This window comes from Tauraco erythrolophus, chromosome 3 (genome assembly GCF_009769465.1).
Source record: "Tauraco erythrolophus isolate bTauEry1 chromosome 3, bTauEry1.pri, whole genome shotgun sequence".
Taxonomy (NCBI): domain Eukaryota; kingdom Metazoa; phylum Chordata; class Aves; order Musophagiformes; family Musophagidae; genus Tauraco; species Tauraco erythrolophus.
In genome coordinates, this window is record NC_141467.1 from 5,297,849 (window position 1) to 5,315,928 (window position 18,080).

The window sequence follows — 18,080 nt, forward strand, 5'->3', positions numbered from 1 at the left end:
ACCCAGTTCCTAGGCACTGGTAAGAGAAGGAGAGAGGGTGAGTACTGCCATGGCTCTGCCACTGCTGGTTCTGACTGAACAGCCGCTGGATGTCTTTTAAATCAAACACATTGTTCTGCTCTTTCTTCTTCTTAACTCTGTTGTACTGATACCTCCTTCGAGTGCATGGAGATCTATGAGTGTAAGGAGTTTAAAAAGAAGTAAAAATCATTTCTTGAGGACATAATGGTCTGGCTAATAATAATGTGAGCCGACATAGCTTTATGGGCAGCTAACTCCTGTCTGCTGCAAGTGAGATGAATTAACTGAAGCAATGAGGTGCAGAGTACTTAAAAATCAAAACACCCCTCAAGTGGCCATGGCCCGATACCTTCTGTGCTCCCCAGCACCTACCCGGTGCCCCTCTCCTTTTTCTCCCACAGACTTCTTTTCTAAAAATAATCCTCACAGCAACAAAGAGAATTTCTGGTCAGTGAAGACCATCTGGGTCTCTGGCTTTGTTGCTTCCGTGCTGTCGCGTAGCAATAGGCTGCATTAATGTGTTGAGGGTTTTTTTTTTCTTTTCTTTCTTTTTTAGTGCCTTTGGTCAAGCCTTTTTCATCATGAGACTCAATTAGGCTAGCACTGACAGATACTTGTTTAGCTTACTGCCTGATAACACTATTACTTTTGAGTGCAGGCTGTGAGCAATTCCTTAACTGGATTCAATACTCAGAAATAACAATAGCTATTCACTTTTTCCTTACTTATTGGAGATGTGACATGTAAGTTACTGTATCAGGTTTGTGTGGCAAGGTTTTGATAGCGGCGGGGCTGCAGGGGTGGCTTCTGTGAGAGGGTGCCACAAGCTGCCCCCATGTCCAATAGAGCCAATGCCAGCCGACTGCAAGACGGACCCGCCGCTGGCCAAAGCCGAGCCCATTAGTGACAGTGGTAGCACCTCTAGGATAACATATTTAAGAAGGGGAAAAAGTTGCTGTGCAACAGCAATCGTCAGCCAGAGGAGTGGGAAACAGCTCTGCAGACCCGAAGGTCAGTGAAGAAGAAGAGCGAGGAAGTGCTCCAGGCATGGAAGCAGAGGTTCTCCTGCAGCCCATGGTGAAAACCATGTTAAGGCAGGCTGTGCCCCTGCAGCCCATGGAGGGCAATGGTGGAGCAGAGATGCACCTGCAGCCCATGGAGGACCCCACGCTGCAGCAGGTGGATGCACCCAAAGGAGGCTGTGATCCCGTGAGAAGCCTGTACTGGAGCAGGATCGTGGTAGGACCTGTGACCCCATGGAGAGGAGCTGACAGTGGGGCAGGTTTGCTGGCAGGACTTGTGACCCCATGGGGGACTCACAATGGAGCAAACTGTTCCTGAAGACTGCACCCTGTGGAAAGGACCCATGCTGGAGTAGTTTGTGAAGAACTGCAGCCTGTGGGAAGGAGTCATGTCAGAGAAGTTCATGGAGGATTGTCTCCCGTGGGAGGGACCCCATGCTGGAGCAGAGGAGGAGTGTGAGGAGTCCTCCCTCTGAGGAGGAAAGAGCAGCGGAAACAGTGTGCGACAAACTGATCCTCAACCTCCATTCCCTGTCCCCCTGCACCGCTGGGGAGGGAGGAGGTAGAGAATTCCAGAGTAAAGTTAAGCCCAGGGAAGAAGGGAGGGGTGGGAGGGGAAGGTGTTTTAAGGTTTAGTTTTTATTTTCTCATTATCCAACTCTGATTTGATTGGTAACAAACTAAACTAATTTCCCCAAGTTCAGCCTGTTTCACCCGTGGCAGTATTTGGTGAAGGATCCCTCCCTGTCCTTATCTTGACCCAGGAGCCTTTCGCTATGTTTTCTCTCCCCTGTCCGGTTTAGGAGAGGGAGAGACAGGGCATCCAGCCAGGGTCAGCCCACCACTGTTCCTGATGGACGCGTACCCACTGGAAGGACTCCGTGAGCTGGTGTCCTCTCCTAATACAGATCATCTGTTTGAGCTGGGGAGGCTGTGGAGTCGTGGTCAGGCTTCGGTTAGAGTCAGCGTTGTGCTCTTTTAAGTGATTCAAGACAGATACGCATCTCTTGGCCTCCTAAAATTTCTTGGAAAGATCATTTCTGGCATCATTTCATAGGCCTGTATGTGAAGAAATAAATTAGGCCTAATCAGGTAAATTATGGAGTACTGCAGAAAGCCTGATCTTCATAATCTGTTTAAGTCTTTAGCGGCTTAATTTGCTGAGTGTGAGCAATACCCTTTATTCCTTGGGAATATATTGAGCACCAAGATAATATTTTGTATCTAAATAAGAAATGCACCCATTTATTCTGTGACAGTCTATAGAAATGCAGTTAGAAGGGCTTAATTATGCCGAAGGCTGAGCAATCTCTGCTTTTCAGTGAAGTTTTCCAGAGCCAAAAGTCTGAAAGAATACTTGAATAGAAATTACAGAGGTATTCCCAATTGTCCCGGCTACGGTATGAATAAAACGATTGTGGTATATGGGATTAACTACTAATTTAGAGAACAGAATGAAAGTGAGAGTTTTCTTTGTTGTGAATTTGTTTTGTTTTATTCAGATTTTTGTTTGTTTTCTTATCTGCATTTAAAACAAATGCCTCAAGTACTAATATGCATTAAATTTCAAAATTAAAAAAGACCTTTACATTCATTTTTTACCTTTTTGAATTTATTTTAATTGAGAACAAAAAGCAGAGAAATCCTTTTTTTTTTTTTTCCCAGAGCTTCGTTTTGAAATAATCAGAGGATTAAAAAGAAAACATTATCCGAGTGTTGTTACTGAACCCAAAACTACTTGAATGTCATTATTGCTGCAGTTGCAAATTTTGCAAGCTAAATGAAAATATTTTTATGTGCATGGCTTTACAGTGAATGCAGTTGTACAGCCCTGGGATTACTAATACATTTGTACCAAGATTGGGAAATTAAAAAACTGCACACCATACTGTTGTAAACTTTTTTCAAATATGTAATTTTTTATTGTTATGTAGGCAAAAAAAAACCCAATAAAGTGATAACTGTAAGTTGCAATATGGTTATGAATGGTGTAATTGCTAATACTTCTTGTTTTCTGAGTTCTGCATGTAGAACTATCAAAACGTGTTTTTATCATTCATATAACCTCCTGAGGTTGATTTTTTAAGAGGGAAAAGAAAATCTAGAAGTACCAACGTGGTTGTTTTGAAACCTGCCTCTCCATTTGGAAGTTCATAGCATCCAGAAAAGTTCCCCATAACTATGAGGCATTTTTATGTTTTGGCTGTTTGTACACTTTTGTTGTAACTTACTGTTTCAGTTTCTGTAGCCACATTTAATGTTTCAGTTGCAATCAAAGAAAATCTAATCCTTGAGGCTACGGAAGGTATTTTACTTCGAAAAACTCTCAGTATAAATCATGCGATTTCATGTTTTTTGTTCCTTTTATGAAACAACCCCAAAAAAGCCTGAAAATCAAAGCAGGGGTGTTAACAGTTACTACTACCCAACCAACCCTTGCTGTGCCCCTTGTTTTCAAAAGTGGATCTGCCTGGTTGTTAATGATCCCGACGCTGATTAGCATTTAGCTTAACTGAAGGGAAAGATGCACTTGGGGTTAAGGCACTAGCTCACAGAATTTGCAGTTCAATTCTCTTTTGAGTTTTCATGGTTCATGTTTCTGATACTTTTTTTTTTTTTCCTGACACCTAATGGCTAGAAAAAATTCTTTATTGAAACAAACCTTCTGTACATCATCACAAGAACTAAAACACATCAAATATAATGAGGACCTTGCCAACACCTCTGCTTTTGGCGGCGTTGAGGACCTTGCCAACACCTCTGCTTTTGGCAGCGTTGAGGACCTTGCCCTCTTCTGGCTCTGCAGCTCAGAGATGCCAGGGGTTTCCTCGCTCTGCACGGTGGTACTTGCAGAGGTGCTGAGCTGAGAGGAGGGAGAGTTTCCCTGTGGTGCCTTTCTCTTACACTTTACATCCACACAAAGTTAAACTCTTGTCTCCTGGGTCCAGAGTACTCCGTCTGTGTTGGTATATCGCATACCTTAAAAACGTACAACTCTGTGTGTATATGTTTGTATTTGTGCGTATTAATATCTATTTTTAACTTTCATATTTAAACATATACGTAAAGAATAGCTTTGTATTTTAAATAAGTTCTGATGAAAAAAGTTACTTGCCTTGCTGATCCATAAAATACTAATTAAAATTAAAGACTTAGCTTTTCCTGAGAGGAGCGGTTAGTCATTTCCTGGTGCAAAGAATAACAAAATCACTGACTTTCCCATGATCTTGGCTCATTTTTGTTCAATGCCAGGTGATTGCTTGAGTTTGACAAATGATTGATTTGGCTTCAAAGGGTGCTTGACTTGCACAAAGCATTTTTTGTATTAGAAAAGACACGGTCATTTTTTTTCCACGAGTTTTAAGATTTATCGCCTTGCACAAGTGTTGTAAATTAGTTTGTTTGCTATTTATTTTCTCTGGATTGCTGTAACTGGTGTCGTTAGTTGAAGGGCAAGTTTTACAGATGGTTGGAGGGATGGCCTTTTCAGCATGCACCCTTCATATTTATTTATTTTTTAAACACTGCTACAGGACTGCAAGTCAGATGGGTAGATTGCTACTTCCCATTTACTCACCCTTCGTTTGAGATGGAGATCAACTTCCAGGGAGAATGGATGGAGGTCCTGGGCTGCGGGGTTATGGAGCAACAGCTAGTTAACTCAGGTACTGAAACTCCTTTACCTCATTGACATCTCTGTTAGCAAACACTTCCAGAGCAATCAGCTTCACGGTCTGAGATGCCCCCTTCTCCCCTGGTGAGCGCAGACATCTCTGGTCGTGGCAGCGGCCACAAATAGTCCTCAGGTGGAATGCAGCCCTTGCGTGCTGTGATGTGAGGGTAACAACTGAGTGAGCAATCTGGAGCCTGCAAACAGAAAGTTTCCCTCTTATTTTGTGCAGTAAGGGGACAGACAGATGTCAGCTTTAAAAGAGAAACTTGGCGAATTAGGGCGCGTGCGTTTCTTTTTTTCTCTGCCAAGAGATGCCGAGGGCATTCCTAGTTATGATGTAAAAGTATCATAAGCAAACAGCATCTCTTAATATTTGGAATATCAGAGTGCTCCAGTATCTCTAAAGTATAGAAAGAGGAATGTGATATCTTTCATGTTGCTGTTTGGTCGCTGGGTAAATGGTAGGTTGCTTTTTGCTTTTGTTTTGTTTCTTTTCTCCTCAGGTTGGTGATTTATGAGGTTGTAAACTGCATTAAGAGCAACATCATTTATTTTAATTTAAATTATTACAGGGCAATGTCACCTGACGATTTTGCTTTCTAAAACTTGCACAGAAGTACAAAAGAAGGAGAGGAGAAATTGGTGGTTGGTTTTGATTATTTTCGTGTAGAGGATTTTACATGGTGTTTTTTTCATTAGCTGAGAACAGGCAGCTGTTTGTAAGCACAGGGCACACTGCGTGTGCTCAGACCTCTGCCTTTCAGCATCTTCCAGTACTCTTTATTAGGTATGAGAGCCTTTTGGAATATGATCCATTTAATTCTCATAAGCGTTCTTTCAGATAGACAAGTTATACTCTTGATTTTTTTTTACAATTGGTTTCCTCATCTATTGTTATATTTTCATGTGCTCTAAAATCTTTCTGTTGAAGTCCAAGCACGGTAACTACGAATGGCTCAATTTTGGCTCTAGTTACTTGGCACAGCTTGTTTTCCTCAAAGTTTGCATGTATTTTAATGTGATCATTTTCCTTTTAAAAAGATATCCTCTTCCAGAATTTCTCCCCAATGGATTAAAGGTTTAGGCTAACGTTCTTTCTCAGGTTATTATGTTCATGGTGTGGTAAGTATAATACAGGTTCTGATCAGCTTCAGAAGTGGAAGTCTACTGTGTAATACTGTTTCCATCAGGTGTAACACACAAATGGCCAGGCTTTTTTCTTGAAAAACTTTTGTGTTGATCAATTTTTATGTTTAGGTTCATTTAATATGTGTGAGAAGAGCTAAACTGTGGCCTCAAAACAGCTACTGTATGCGTTTGTGTGTGTATGTGAATGAATGTACATGAAACACCAATGGTTTCTACAGCAGTCAGAGTTTTCAATTTACTCTGCCTCAGCTCTTTTTCACCTTTCTGTATTATAGTCTTCAAAATTATATCCCTTCTGCACCAAAACTCTCCTAAATATTTGTTGGAATTCTAATCTTGCGAGAACTCGTTGATTTAGTAGCTCAAGACTAGCTTTTGAGTAACTTTTAGACTTGTATTATTAAAGTGAAGCAATCTCTTTTTGTTTGTTTGTTTTATTAGCAAAATATTTTTAGCAGGTATAAACTCAGTTGTGGAAGTGCCAATCATTTTTCACTTCATTTAAAAGAGAATTGCACTTTATGTAGCCACAGTTTTGTTTTTCTGCTCCTTCCAGTAGCTTTGCAAAAACACTTGGCTACAAAAGCTGAGTCTAATGTATCTCAGTGTGATTTTATTGAAGCAGTGGAATCTGTTTACCACAAGTGAGGAAAAAGAGTGGCTAATAATCGTGTTGGCTAACAATTAGCTTATTTAGTTTAAAGTAACAGTGAGGACAAGGTAGTCCATGTTTTCAGTCAGGCAAGGAATCAGTCTTCCCTGCTTGCTGCTGCTCTGAGTATTCTCTTTAATCCTCTTTTGCAATGATTTAGAACCCCAGTAGGATCCTGGCATGCCACCTTGCATCTATTTATGTTGAAGCCAAGTTTGCTATTACTGACCCATAGATTTTTCATATTTTTTTTGGAGTGCGTTATGGCAGCAAGCTGCTTTTGCCTAAAATTGAAAATCCACAAGTCCAGAAAGGAGATTCTCTGGGGAGAAGGATGAAATTTTCTTTCCTAGCTCCCTCATCTTTTTTTCGCTAGCAGAACTCAATTGCCTTCCAAAGCCATCCTACATTTGAACAGTGGTAGTTTTTTAATACTTTGGGCTTTTTACCTTTAGAATATACTTAATGCCTCCAGTATCCACTACTGATGGATATTGCGAATAACTCTGGTCCTATGCCCCTAAATTTCTATGGAACACCAAAGTTTCAGTTTTAAAGCCTTCCATTTTAAACCAGTACAGATCAGCAAGCAATAGGATCTTCTTAAAACTTGAGAAGGTGGCCTATGACTTCCCAATTGCTCTGTCCTTGTGCCTTATGTTCCGAATACTGTCTGTTCATCTTCAGAGGAGGCAGTGTTATTTTCAGTCAATGGAGATTTCTGGGCAAAGGAAATTTGAGGTGAAGTACTCAGAAAAACACTAAGTTGTGGTTTGGTGATGTGGGGTTTTTTTTTTGTTAGGGTTTTTTTTTTTAGACCCACTGTTTGTTCGCTGCTAACGAAGTTCCTTGATTACAGATAAGTATCCCATTGCCCAACATGAAAGCATCCCACCTCAGAGCACTGACTCACACCACAGACCTACACCCTTTGAGGAGGGAGTAAATGCTGGTGCCTAAACCTAGATGCTCTGTCTCTCTTCTTTGTTGGATGTCTAGAATAGACTCTGCAAGCTTCTCATTCCTGTCTCAATCCTCTCCAAGGCCTCTACCAGGAAACAACTCAGTGGGACTGAATGCAAAAGAGAAACGTTACTCATTATTCGACTGGCTAAGCTGGTGCTGAAGGAGCTCTGAGTTGTGTGAACTTGGTGTGCCAGTTCACTAGGCAAATGCAGAAAGATCTTTTCATGGTGTACTGCACAGCTCGTTGATTAAAAACTGGAGAAGAAACTCATGAGTTTGCAGATGACTTTTTTTTTTTTAATATGGTCTATAACATTTCTAGTATCTTGCAGTTTGGAATTTTTGTTTTATGTGTATTTTTTGCTTGATATTGACTCTTAAAATATGTATTTCTGAAATGTAGTGTTTTCTGGCAGGCATTGCTTTTCCTTCCTTAAGACAATATTTTCCTAAGGGAAAGGAACAGAGCTTTTACCTTGAAATCCTCAAGTCCTTTTGTTTTGTTTATTATTGATTGAACACGAAAGATTGGTTTGTGAGGCAATTGGAAACAGTCACTCAAAGCAGAAGTTGAATGTGCCTGGTTGTCTATGGTGGTTATAACTTAAACAGTCAGGATGTTTCAGCATAGATTATATTTTTTTCTTTTCAGTTTTGTTTTGTTGAAAATATATATATTCATATATGAACATATATGAAACAACAAAAATGCAGAAGAACTGAAGAAGCATCAGGGAGATCATGTAGAGGGATGAAAAGACAAGGTCCGTGCCACAAAGGGGCCAGGGCACTAGCCCTAAGCAGCTGTTTCTTTATGTTGGCAGAAATTTCTATTGGTCTTATAACGATGACTCCCTGCCCAAAATAACCTCACTATGGTTCCTTGGAGGTTAACCTCTTCATGCAGCAAATTTTGATGGTATTTACAGGTCATATTAAGATTTTTTTTTTTTTTTTTTCAGTCTTGAGTGAAGAATTCTGCTGTAGCTTTAATTCCCCATGCAATCAGTGTTGAATTTGTTAAGTTGTTATTTTCTGAAAGATAATATCCTATAGAATTTTTCTGATGCCGCCTTATGTTTTGGAAAAGGCCTTTCTTTGATTTCAATCATTATAAATGGAACATGATACGGATATTTAGTACAACTAAATAGAAATTCATTGATTATAGGGAAAATTGTCAAATATGTTCAAATGTATTGAGAGTACTCTTCATCACCTGCTTTCTTACTCTGCTCTTTTTCCCTTTTGAGGTCTCTGAAGAGTCTCTCTGGCCCTCTTTTTTTTATTTTTTTTTCTGCATTCTTCTTAATGATCTAGATCTATAGTTTCTGACCTAGATCTCCATAGCACAGATGTGATAAAAAATGCAGATATGAGAGGCAGCAGAACAAAACAGCACTTTTTGTTGCAGCTTTATCGTGCATGGGCTTCCATAATGCTTTATGTCACCCTTGAAATTTCACATTCTTAGAATGTTAAGCCAGATCAGGATTTGCCCAGGGAGCTACAGCCAGCCTCATTCTTGGTCATTCACTGGGCAGTGAGGATGATCCAGTCTTCTGAACTGTTCAGAATTTCCGTGTTAACAGCAAGCAAGGTTTCTGTTGTCTTGGTGTGTGTATGAGCAAGTAAAATTTGATAAAAGCTGTAAATACCATTTCCATTAAAGCCAATCTAGATATAGAGTATTTTTTAAGAATTGTTTGCATTCAGGAAAGTCTCCTACTACTAACAAAATGGACACTATAGTGTTATTTACTATTTTCTAACAGTGGTAGTTGCTATTTTTAAAAGAAAAGTGTATACCCTATGACAGTGTTTTCGTATAATCGTTGAGAAAATATGCACTACTGCAAAGATGCACTGAATTGTAAGGAATGATGTTACATGTTCCCCTAAGGCTGATGGTGCTAAACTAGAGCAATTATTTGGTATAATCTGAACATAGAAGATTACTATTAGAATCAATGTTCAACAAGAAGTATAAAATCTAACTTATTGTACTGTTTAACTTTCTGTTTTTATGTGTGCTTTGTTCTTAAACTGTACCTGAATACATAACTTTAATAGAAATGTTGTGTAATAATTTTGATATCAAGAAACGTTATTTTTATTCTGGTTAACACTGGGAAAAATATAGAAACTTTACAGTATAGTAACAAGTACTCTCAGTTTTAGATCGAAGATGAGAACACAAGGAAATTTTATTTTATGGTTCAATAGAGCTAATATCAACTTAACAGCACATAAGGCATTTACTTCTATGCTTCAAGAGGGTTTTCTTATCCCAGATTTGCAAGGCTCGTGTTCATTGGTAGGTGCTGAAGTTTCCAGGTCTGTATGGAGTTATATGATTCAAACCTTTGAATACAGGATGTTGCTTACTCAGAGGCTGCAATCACATAGTGTTGCTTAGTACCTGTGAAATTGGAAGCAGTTAGGGTGTGATCCTTTGCTGATTGAAATCAATGACAATGTTCTCAGTGCTCAGTGTTGCAGAATATGTTGGCTGGGGATGGAAGCAAGAGAATTGGAGTGAAGTTTACCCCAAATTCAGTAGATTATAAACCTGAATCAACTGATATATAAATCATTTAAAAACAAAAGAAAACAAAACCCCAAACAAACATCCTCCCAAAAAAACAACCAACCAACCAAACAAATGACGACCAACCCACAAACAAAACAAATAAAAAAACCTATAAAAGAGAATTCTATAATTTTTTGGTAAGATGTCTCATGACGTTTTTGAACTCCTGAGGTATGCAAGAAAACAACCTAAGGGTGGCACACCGGATCAAACCAAAGTCTGGGATGTTCCTATATCCCTGTATGATCATAGCATCCCAAGCAGGTGCCTAAAGATGAGTAGAAACAGGCACGGTTATGCCGATCCTTCCCTGATGCGCTCCTGCAGCTGTCCATTTCTTGAGCTGAAAATGATACATTTTTTTTTCAGTAGTCATTGTGGAATTTTTTTCCATTCTTTTGCTGAAGTGTTTTTTGAGTCCCAGTAAACCTTCACTATCTGCAGGGTCTTCTAGCAAGAAATTCCATAACTTAACTTGCATGAGGAATCGCTTCCTTTTTGTTTTGACCAACAAGTTAGAGATGCAGCTAGAGCTCCTCTCTCATGTGAGAAGAGACAGCGAGTAGCTGTTTCTTTTTCCTTGTTTAAGCCACTCAGGATTTGTTTAGATCTCAGTTGTAACTCTCGTTACTGGCTTCTTTCCAGGCCAAAGGGTCCTGGTCAGACAGCAGCTCCCCGCGTGGGAGATATTCCATACGTTCTGGCAATCATGATCGCTCCTGCCCGCATCTTCTCCAGGTTTCTGCTGTAGATGGACAGTGTGTAATGTTCAAGCTATGGGCATACAGTGATTTTTGTACACTGCCATAAAGACTAATTCTTAATATTCATTTTGCTGTGTTGACCTTTTATGAGCCTTGAGTTGAAAAATGAAGGGAAGTTTTGGTACGGGGACTGCTGGAGATGATTGCTTTTGATCACTGCCTGGTGGTTGGAAGCATCCTGGCACACAGCCAGCCATTCAGCTCTGGGTGGGAGCTCAGGCTGAGGTCTCGTTTCCTATGATTATAATTCATAAGGGCAGCTGTATTTAGGCTACCAGTAAAAGCTGTTGGTAAGACTTTTCTGCTGTGTGTAGACCTTTCTATCTTCCACAGTAGAAAGCGTCATTGATGTTTACAGTCTTAAGAAACCCTTTTTATTTTTGCTTGTCAGTTTGAATGTAGTAGGGGATGGTGTAGGGGCTTAGAAGAAGACATGTCAGCTTTCCAGCATGAATAGTAGGAGATTGTCATGGCCTTAGCCAGGAAATGAGCAGGCACTGGGCTTTCAGTAAGGCTATGGAAGGAACTTTTTGTCAACAGTTTGCATACTATGACAGTTTTAAAAGTTGCTGGGCAATCTTGGTCTTCCAATTGTGTATAATATCCTCAATTTATAGCAAGGGTAGTTTTTCTAGTACTGTGTTTCTTCTTAATTTTGTGTGTACTTCTAATGGAGGAAAAATTGCTAACTTTGTCTCAACATTTCATGAATACTGTTGAACACATCAAAAGGAGTTTCTCATAACTTCTGCAAATCGTTGCTTTTGTTTTGAAAGGTGGAAGCTTGTTTGTCATGAGTGTAGTCCTTGGCGAAACCTGATTCTTGGAGTGTCAGTCAGTCCCATTTGGAAGCCCTTTTACAGATCACTTGCAGGACTTATTTCCAAAATTTAAATAGTACTTGGCCCAGGGCTGCCACCTTCAGCCAAATACGGGTCTTAACATGTAGAACTTATTTGGCTTCAATGGTGCAGTAGATAAATTTTTCTTTACTCGTTTACTGAAGATCATCAAAATTGCTGTCTGAGAGCAAGGAACAATTTTAGGTTCTTAACCTGTCTACCCTTTTTTGTTTTTGTTTTTGCCAAAAGGATCATCAGTTTGGACAGTTCTTCATGGGCAGCAGATTAGTAGTTAACAGAAAAATTATGTCAATGTTACCTCGCAGACATAGAACTTTTTTTTTATTATTTTTTTAAATTTATGAATATGTTCTTAAATCAAATTTTACTTATGGGTAAGCTAGGTTCATATATCAAGCAGCAGGGATTGTTTTGGGGAAGGGGAAATTTAATATCTTTCATCTAGCAGTTTTTTTGCTGCTCAGCTCTTGCCTGGTAAATTACATTAAATTTTGGAGCAGATGGTGCATGTGGCTTAAATATTATGCAGACCCATGTTCTGTCTATGCTAACAGCTCTCTGCGGGGACCTTGAAATAGTTAACGCTGTATGTGTCTATATAGATATAGTATATAAGGGTAAATATAATGCATTTAAAATACATTCCTGCAACTCTTCAAGGTGAAATTAAAGTTACAGAGATATTGGTGTCTTGAGCACCTGGGGCCTCCCAAGAACACGAGGTAAATCTGTTGGATGAGCTGGTTCTCCCCACAGTACATCCAAAGTGATTCAAGTCTGCTGCACAAGCTTCACAGCTCCCCATCACAAACCTCTCAGGGGTTAAAATCTGGGGGTTTTTAGGTCACTGTCTGTCTCCTATGTGACCCATCACTGAAGTACCTTGACCTCTCCCAGCCTTTCCTGTGCTTACTCTCCCGAGACTGCTATGAGAGAGCAAAGTGTCATCATTCTTCTTTTATGGGCTGGAACTCAGGTGCACAGGAGGCTGACACATGCGTGCACACACACGTGCACACTGCAGACAAAGACTGTAGCTGCCTTAGTTAAAGTCAGCTTTCCTACAGTGTTGCAGTGCCCTACTGTGGACGGCCCAGAGTCATGAACATACACCAATATGGTTAAAAGATCATGCTCCGTTTATTACAAACAACACACAGGTTATATAGCGGAATGTGGCGTGACACGACTACATACTACAATTGGCTTGCTTAGCATAAACACACTCTCGTGGGCTATAGTGATAGGGCAGCGCTAGCAGAACACAGGTAATAAGCTCATCCCTTCAGTCTCCTCATTGCGGTCATCGGAGAGGCATCCAGGAGGCGTGCATCTTGGCAGGCTATCAGTCTACGTTTCCTTTTAAGGCCATTGAGATAACTTGAAGGACAAAAGTAATCTAGTTGGTAACCTTGTGCTCTGGGGCCCAAACAGGGATTGTCCATACCCGAGAGAATATTATGGCCAGTCTCGGAAAGGAATTCCTCCACACTTCCCCCTTTCTGTTTTTGGACAATCCATAGTCCTGGCATTGCTTTAAGGAGGACCCGAGAGGCGCACTTCAGGACACACCCTGCTAAGAGAATAATAAACAGCAATGCAACTAATATCGTTATGCCTTGTATGATTAATCCTTTTATCCAACCTGGTACGTTCCAACTACCAAACCAGTTTGAGAACCGGTCATCTCGTGTCGTGATATGATGCATGTTACTTTGAAGGTTTGCAAGTTGCTTATGAATGCTTTGAGAGTGGTCAGGTAGGTCCATACAGCACATGCCTTCAAAGTCAGTACAACCATGGCCTTGAGCTAACAATAAAAAATCAATAGCAGTACAATTTTGCAATACAGCATGCTGGATATCATCTACATCAAGCAATAGAGAGGTGAGAATATCAGAGGTAAGATTAAATTGTTTCAATGCCCAACAAGCAAGCTTAGCCAACTGACTATTAGCATTGCCGTCAGAGGCTCCTAGAAGGAAGACAGATAGTGCTGCTATTTCAGCTGGATTCAGCAGCTGCACGTTGTCATTACAAGTGCCGTCAAATTCTTTTAGGCTCCTCTTACCCCGACTTGTTCGGGTTGTTCGTTCAGCTTGAAAATCATGAATGCTAGGGGCAAAGAGAGTTAGGCGACCCAAATAGCCAGGACCACCGATAGGTCCTTGTGGAATTCCGGGCCAGGCACGATCTTCACAGATCAGAAAAATTCCGGGGGGCAGGAGCGTATCATGTGTAAATACTTTCCCAATGAGCGCTCCAGTTTTTACATTTCCCCACATCGATGTGCCGGACACATTGAAACGCGGTTTACCTTGAAAGAAAAAACTGCGTCCTAATTTTGCCTGATAGGCTTGCTTCAGCGTTTGGAACCAAACCACTCCAGAGCCAGTTACAAGTTGCATGGGAGGGCGAATGATTTTACATATGGCGTCATGACTCATTAACTGGTTCCATAAACCAGAAACATTTTTCCATGTCCCTGGTAACAAGCTACCTAAAAGATCAAGTTCTTGCAGTCCTGCGGGGAATGGTCACATTGAGTGATCTAATCAAGGCGGCTTGGACTTCCGATCCCACATCGAAAGGCCAATCCCACCCACTGCAGATCCGTCTCATGCCACTGGGTTGTTGGTATGAGAGGGCAGAGGCATTGACGAATCTTTGAAACTCTGTAATGTTAGTGCTATTATTTGGCCAAAAGTATTGGCACACCAATAAGGCACGTGCGAAATGGGTCAGAGGCACTTTGCATAGATAAACAGAATTGCGAGACGTTGGTTTTGTTAGCCCAAGTGACCCAACTTATTCAGTGTAGTTAACGTCTGTGCCACTTCAATTCCTGGTGCAAATATTGAAGCTGCAATGATTTTAGCTGGTTTCCCAAATTCTGCTCTGGAATTGCACTAGCTATCATAAGCATGCGTGCTTTGCCTATTCCAGGTGTGTCTATGACTTAGGATCATGGTGGTGTTAGGTAAATACATTCCTAAGGTCTCTATAGTACATAGATCTCCCCTTATATGCGAAGGAATACCGTAAGCTCTACTATAGCCCTACAGAAGCAGTTACTAGCGTTTTGTTTTGGTACAGCTTTGCAGAAGCAGTTACTAGCATATTGTTTCCCTTTCTGGGAGTCTTACTATTTCGACTATGCCCAAGATTCCGCTGAGCAGGAGGGTAACAATCAGCAGGGTCATCGCAGAGAAGAGAGGCAGGCACGGCACCTTCAGGGCGTCCCCTGTTTATCCACACAGTGTGCTCTGCAGCCTCCCTCAGCTCCGCTCTGAGCCATCTCTTTTCACCCTCAACAGAGTCTATGACAAAGGTACTGACACGGCGTTGCCGCACGCGTGGCCAGTGCGCGCAACAAGGCTGCCCAGTATGTGCTCTGCCGGCTAACAGCGGTTTTTGCGAATCGCAACATGTTGTTCAATAACAATCCTCCTAGCTTCTCTTTTCAAAGTTACGTGCTCACAATTAGGTCCAGTCAGTAATTCTTTGTCATTAATTTGGTACCAGTTATTTCTTTTCCTTCCAGTAGCTACGGGTGGAATCCATACACCTTCCGATCGGAGAAAACACACAAAGCATATATACAAGCAACTTTCACACACATACTATACCTAACAATGAGAAACATAAGAACAGTTGATATATTAACATGAAATCTTCTATTACGAGTCTGTCCATTTGAACCATTCTCCTCATTCGGTGTTTCTGTGATCTCTGCTTGCTCTGCTAATTCTTGGATCTTCCTTTCTCTATTTGTAGTTTCAAAAGTCCTGGCTGGCTTTACGTTTCTTGCTGGCAACCAGTACGGACCTGTGGGAAAGAGAACACGAGCATACCCTCTTCCCCATGCAAGCAGAGACACAGGGCCATCCCATGAGTTGAGCCCAGTTTCTTATAACATGCTGTTGATTTTTCTGCAAAAATGGCACTGGGTTTAAAATTGTGATCCACAGCCGTAGTATGTTGCCTAGAAGCAGACAAATGAAGAAAATTTAAAACATATGTGGCTTTGTCCAAGGATTCTTGCTGGGAAATATACGGAAGACTGCCCCCCTTTTTTTTTTTTATCAAGCATTTGTTTTAACGTTAAATGAGTTTGTTCAATAACAGCTTGTCCCATAGGTGAATGAGGGATACTGGTAGTGTGAGTCACTCCCCAATCCTGTAAAAAGGCACCATACTGGATCACTGTCTGTCCCAATTTTCCTTGGTACTCCCATGGTTTTCTCCAGTGTGAGCAGTAGCAACAACAAAGGCAGAAAATATATCAACAGGTATATGTACATATTTAGATCGAAGAAACGATTGAATATAAGTAATATCAGTTTGCCATAATTCATTGACACATAAACCTTTTGGATTTACTCCTGCTGGATTATTTGAAGGCACAATACGCTGACGGTCAGGGCAGGCGTGTACAATCCGCTGAGCTTGATCTGCTGTTGGACCTGATGGGAAGTATCATCAACCAGCAATTGACAAACTGTAGGACTAATCATCATTCCTTGAGGCAGTACAATCCAATGATATTGTTGCGTGGGTTGTTCATCGTTAAGTACTGGAACTGAAAAGGCAAATCTAGGACAATCGTTAGGGTGTAAATAAATAAAAAAGTAAAAAGGTAGAAAAACCCAGTCTTTTAAATCAATCACCATCAAATGCTAACATTCTGGAATCATAGTAGGATTTGATACACCCGGTTGTAATGCACCCATTGGTGAAATGATTGCATTAATAACTCTTAAAACTTTTAACGTAAATCTCCATTTTCCTGATTTCTTTGGGTTAGCAAATATTGGAGTAATCCATAGGGTAGTGGAGGGAATTATATGTCCTAATTTGAGCTGTTCATCGCCTAATTTTTGAGCCCACATTCTGACACCCTTTATTAAATCTGCAATTGTTTTTGCCCGATTTCTGATAGGATCAGGAGCTTGCCTGTGCAAAAAGTATTCATTTGATTCATGTCAATATGGGACAATGGATGTGCAAATAGATTGCGAGGAGTAGGGTGTGCTATTCAAGATAAGTGATTGTCTTAGTTTAAGATCTCTGTGAAATGCAAAAACGTAAACCTTCGAAATGCCTCATGATGCTGCGAACCACCAGTGATACACAGAATGCTCTGTCACTACAGAGCAGAGAACTCTGGTGACAGTTCATCATGATGCAAAACGAAATAAAACGAAATTGTAAAAAGGTAGAAAAGGATGGAGAGCATAGATGCTGGAAAGCACTCTTTAGATGGTCACCTTCCGCTTCAGGATTTTTCAGCCATTTAAAACATCCTGTTATAACACTGCCAATAGCTACAGCTGCCCCAATATTGTCACCAACACTGCTGTATACATGGGCTTGGCACGTGCTTAAGAGGATATCTTCAATTACTAACTGGAATAGCAAGACATCTGCAGCAGCTGGATTTTCTGTTTGTCTCTGAACTGCTGCTTGCAGCCGATCAAGGAAATGTTCATAAGGTTCCTGTGCTCCCTGCCGAATGGAAGCAAAGGAAGCCTCCCCTGTCCCAAAAAATCAGGGACACATCTTAATGCTCTCATAGCCAATTCAGTCAGTTGTTGGAAAGCCACTTGCTGTAACCCTGCCTGTGCCTGATTTTGACATGAGTGACATTTTATTCATCCCAAAATGTTTAGCTCTCGATTTAAGAAATTTAACACCTATAACACTTTAGCTATTGTTTCTTTGGGAGATTTCCCTGTCATTCCCCCTTTTTGTTTTAAAGGCATATTCTCCAAAGTACCATGTGCATGTTCTATGATCGGTTGCTCAGTAGGATTGTACGGAATACCAGTAACATGCTCAATACCTCATGATGACAAAAATACATACGTCTGATAAGAAGTGTATGCCAAAGTTCCTGCAAGCGTAAACCACGAGGATTAACACCATTCATTGGTGGCATGATCATATTTTAACAGCTAGTACACAATTGTACGATTGAGCGGGCTTGTTGTCGTGTTAAACCAAATTGTCACCTAATAGCATTAGCATTCTGATGGTAGCAGTCATGCAAGATTTTGCCTGCATTAACGAGTTTGGTACCAGAGCTGCACTCGTGAGAGGCTCAACTCGCCTGTTTCCTTCTGCTATAGGCCTTGGAAGCGTGGTGTGCGCTCGCAGATGTACCATGGAATATGCATGTTTACGGTTTTGCAATACTGATATTAACTGTTCAAATTGCTGGAACAAAGGAGGATTAGTTATTTCCCGAGATGTCGATCGAGACGATCTAAGTTAAGATGTGCTGTCTCGTGGTAAAACTCGGGCCACGGGAAGCGGCGAGGCGGCCGCTCTCCAGGCTCGGCCTGCGGCGGGGGCGGGGGGGGGGGGGGGAAGCG

At 40.9% G+C, this 18,080-nt stretch overlaps 2 protein-coding genes across 3 annotated transcripts in view; one reads left to right on the forward strand and one right to left on the reverse strand.

Moving 5' to 3' along the window:
• Positions 1–18,080, forward strand: part of FARS2 (phenylalanyl-tRNA synthetase 2, mitochondrial) — a 276,393-nt gene that overhangs the window by 76,547 nt on the left and 181,766 nt on the right. For both annotated transcript variants that reach the window (XM_086608977.1, XM_086608978.1), the window contains exon 5: positions 4,577–4,708. In XM_086608977.1, the coding sequence (XP_086465103.1) occupies positions 4,577–4,708 (132 nt within the window). The remainder of the gene's footprint in view (positions 1–4,576; positions 4,709–18,080) is intronic.
• Positions 10,371–13,988, reverse strand: LOC147528953 (endogenous retrovirus group PABLB member 1 Env polyprotein-like). Its single transcript, XM_086609654.1, has 2 exons — positions 13,276–13,988; positions 10,371–10,419 (listed from the first exon to the last, which is right to left on the reverse strand). The coding sequence occupies exons 1-2, from the start codon at positions 13,986–13,988 to the stop codon at positions 10,371–10,373; spliced, it is 762 nt and encodes a 253-aa protein (XP_086465780.1).